This window comes from Macrosteles quadrilineatus, unplaced genomic scaffold (assembly GCF_028750875.1).
Source record: "Macrosteles quadrilineatus isolate MER2022 unplaced genomic scaffold, UCM_ALF_1.0 Scaffold_23__1_contigs__length_1887923, whole genome shotgun sequence".
NCBI classification, from domain to species: Eukaryota; Metazoa; Arthropoda; class Insecta; order Hemiptera; family Cicadellidae; genus Macrosteles; species Macrosteles quadrilineatus.
The window spans coordinates 1,729,524-1,733,493 of NW_026542616.1; the positions used below are offsets into that span (position 1 = coordinate 1,729,524).

Sequence of the window (3,970 nt, forward strand, 5' to 3'; positions counted from 1 at the left end):
GGTTGTCATGGAAACTGATTCGTATTATTGTTCCTTATCATATGAGGAACACACACACCAATTTTTATTGAAATTGGATTATAATTGAGGAAGAAAAGTGTACCTGACTAAAAACCACTTGACTTTCGGAAAACGACAAAAGTACCCCCTGTCACGGGTAGTAGTAAGACCCTTGGGAACAGACTATATTGTCTGTGCCCTTGGGCATGCTAAAGTAAGAGTGTATAAAAATGTTCAGGAGTTCTTTAACAATTAATTGATAACAGTTTCTGTGAGGTGTCCAATGTCCAGGCAATATTTAAACCTAAAGATTCTTAACAACAAAATTGAAATACAAAATTACATTTAAACAAGAGAATTGGCTCATTATATTCGAAAATTTGAAGGCACTAAGTTTACAAAGAGGGAATATTTTAGTTGCCAAGTTGCCTAGGTTGTTATGGACCCTATCTTCTCCATATTTGATAGAAAACTCCAGGTCTGAAACGCCAGATAACTAATGGTCACACCTTGCACACATGATCGTTCTACGCAGAATATACAGTGTTATGTAAACACAAGACGAATCCAAACCATTTTGCGCATCCTAAAGTAATAAAGCTTATCACTGTCGTCACCACAGATGAACGAACTTTCAAGGTCAATCAGCTGATATTTGCGCCTTGCCAACAATACAATGCCAAGGGCAAAAGTTCCCCGTGAACTAATAAACCAGTTTTCTATACTCCGATGACTGATATGATGGTAATATGAGCGTAAGCATTTCCGGTCAAAGTTCCCAACATACAACCTGTTGGGGTTATTTAGTTTGTGGTCGGGGAATTTTTAATCGGTTTTGAGGCGCCCTGAAGTCGCGGCAAGGTGAAGTGATTTCTGGTTTCTTAGTAAGACGCCATATTTTATTCATAAGAACGAGTTGGATAGATTTAGTTATGATAAAAGTATTGATTTTACAACTAAAGGCTACCAAGAGGTTATTACGAGTCCTTGGAGGCTAGCGGTCATCTTGGATAATTTCAAACAGCTGATGGAGAGTTAATTATTATCATCCAAAAATAGTTTTTCAAACACCAATTTGTTGATTATAATTTAAATATCTTGTATAAATGTTTTAGCAATTTCATGTATATTTGGTTTTGTTTCCAGGGGCCCATTTCATAATAAACTACAAGTTACAAACAACTTGTAACTTGTAATTTCCATTAGATTTGCATTGGGCGATCAGCTGATTTACTAATAATATTAGTTTGTACTTTATTATGAAATGGGCCCCAGATCATAAGAGTAACATTGACATAAGTTACTACTATAGCCCCATGATGCCCTTGATATTCCATTAGATTGCCCATAGCTTTGCTCGGTCGGTGTACTTAAGTATCTAGACCTACTGTATATTAGCCAAACCCTTACTTAACTTGAAAGCGAATTAATTGGAGTAACAATTGTTTGGTTTACTACTGTAGTACTTAGTAGGTTACTATATTAAGTATTTTGGCCTTGGCTTTAATGTTTCTTTGGTAATTTATTGTAAAATTATGTCATTTAGATCTTTTTTTTTATTTTGAAATTCTGAATTCGCCTTTACACTGCACTGGTCCTCCTTGACATAGATTTAAGTTGTAAATCGAATTTTCAATATTTCTCCCAAACGTTTTGACTGTGAAATGAATACCAATAAAATACATTTTTAAACCCACCAAAAAATAGTTAGAACTAGACCCGAACTAAAAAAGGTAAAACCCGACTTTGTAATACATTCTCCTTGCTATTTCGACGAAGAAATTTCTCATAACAAACCTTAATGTCACTTCTTTCGTAAACAACTACTTAAAAGCTTACAAATAAAACATGATCATACCATCTACCATTAGAAAGGAACAATATGTATCAACTACTCCGCTTACAAAACTAGTAAATATTGACCCTACAAAGTATATTGGAGCTACATCTCTTTTGAATCAAGGGTAAATTTCCACTACTATACCTCTTAAAAATAATACAGTAAACAACGTCAGTTGGCAGAAAAGGTAGGTGCCTGCAGATATAAAATACAACAGCATGTCGTTAATGTAATGCGGATGTCGTTTAGAGACTGAAGGCGCTAAAAAGGTGTGTAGTGCACAGACTATGGAACCAATTAATGGTCTCTTGTATGTGTTATAGGTTTGTCATAAATGTACCCTATATTTATATTCATTTTATAACTCCCGATTTAAGATATTTGAGATAATTTAAGATAGAAATAAGTTAATTCCGTCATGTGATTTACATTCGTGGAATCATCACATATAATAAATATTATTACCTTTTCTATCATACAAACTAACAAAACCGCTGAAAAAAACAGTCTTCTAAGTATCAGATAAGCTATCCAGTTTTGACTACATTATAAAAAAACTTTTGCCCAAATAAAAAAATGTATTTGTTCGGAAATTTGAACCATTTTGGCCAAAATGATTTAGTTACATTCACACGAATTGCCACTGGTATAAATATTAAAAAAACACATACACGCCTTACAAAGCACAGCAATATAGTAAATACATCAGATACTATCTAATGATTATCCAAATTGTGTCATAATTTGATAACAAGTAATATTTTCCACTCAATGTCATATTCCCACATAACTATGGCTATAACTATATAGTGATAACAAGCCATTGATAACTGATATCACCATAACTTTGTAACCATGTGACAGTAAAAGCAAGTTTACCCACAAAATATGTTTGGGGAAGGACATTTTACATACTTTTAAATCAGTTTTTATATACATTCGGTAAGAAATATTGCAATAAAATGCCTCTTCATCCTCTAACTGAAATTAGCCATCTCCTTCAAGGTACGTTCTGTTGGAAGTCTCATGTGTGTATCTATAGTCCTTGTAAAAATTAAAATATGACTAAACACTAGTAGGCCTAATTTAATTTACTGATTTAGGATTGTACATAGTCAATGATTGTACACACATTTGTAAGTCAACGATGATAAATCTATTTAATGATTACACAGTAACCACTGTTGAGTCAAATTCTATTTTATATATGCCTACTAAAGAAACCTTTTGATTCCTTAATTAGAAAATGTTGTTGAACACCTAGAAAGAATTCTTAATAAAAGATTATCTAGATTGTGGCTATTGGGTATAAGTGGTAAGACTATAGTTTTTTTGCTGGCAAGGGCTCAAAATGTGTCAATTACCAAAAACTTGTTCTATGTAAAATACAAAATCACTTCATTCTATACCCTGCATTCATTTTGATTTTAACCCTTATTTTTCAAATTTTTTGAAAACCTTTCCTATGCCTGACAACTCACTCAACTCCCAACCCCCTATGAAGATAATAGAAATCCATAACTATTATCCATAACTTATTTTCTGACAAACTGCAGCAAAAACAGCTGTTTTTAATAGTTGCATAGCGGGTATAAAGTAGCTATTTGACCCCCTAGGAAGTAAAAGTCCTTTTCCATTGTAAGGTGGAAGTTTCCGTATGTTACTCATGTTTCTGATATATCAGCCTCTGGTGCTAAAAGGGTAACCACACCAGAAAGTTGTCACTGTCTTCATAATGCTATCTTTACCATCATGCTTTTTGTAGATGACACCCCATCGACAAAGTTCATGAAGCAGACTCTAGAGTCAGATGATTTAGTGGTTTTCACAGACAGCAAGTTCAGAGACACCTATAAGATGACAAAACACGCTATGGAGATCATGGAGGTGAAGTGGAAGGCTGTGATTTTGTATGACGAAGAATACAAGGATCTCAAGCCAGGCATTGAGCAGCTACTTGAAAAGATCACCAACAACGCAGTTCCTCCTCATGTGTTCTACAAACAAAAATATTACGCGAGTGGTCGCATAATATCCAGACTGTATGCTCATGGAGAATTGGAGACTTTGTTAGGATTGGATGCGGTTCTGGTTCATTAGTTTTCAAACGAGTCCAATCTCTACCAATTA

At 34.1% G+C, this 3,970-nt stretch overlaps 1 protein-coding gene across 1 annotated transcript; it reads left to right on the top strand.

Moving 5' to 3' along the window:
- Positions 1–2,670: 2,670 nt before the first annotated feature.
- LOC129005539 (uncharacterized) lies at positions 2,671–3,970 on the top strand. The gene is made up of 2 exons (XM_054434447.1): positions 2,671–2,845; positions 3,606–3,970. Exons 1-2 carry the CDS (start codon positions 2,803–2,805, stop codon positions 3,938–3,940), a joined length of 378 nt encoding a protein of 125 aa, XP_054290422.1. The 5' UTR covers positions 2,671–2,802; the 3' UTR covers positions 3,941–3,970.

What these genes read in the sequence shown, in the direction of transcription:
- LOC129005539 (XM_054434447.1), top strand. Translation starts at nt 2,803, where the DNA reads ATGCCTCTTCATCCTCTAACTGAAATTAGCCATCTCCTTCAAG. An exon ending in AATTAGCCATCTCCTTCAAG is followed by an intron (nt 2,846 to 3,605) that starts GTACGTTCTGTT and finishes TGCTTTTTGTAG; the next exon opens with ATGACACCCCATCGACAAAG.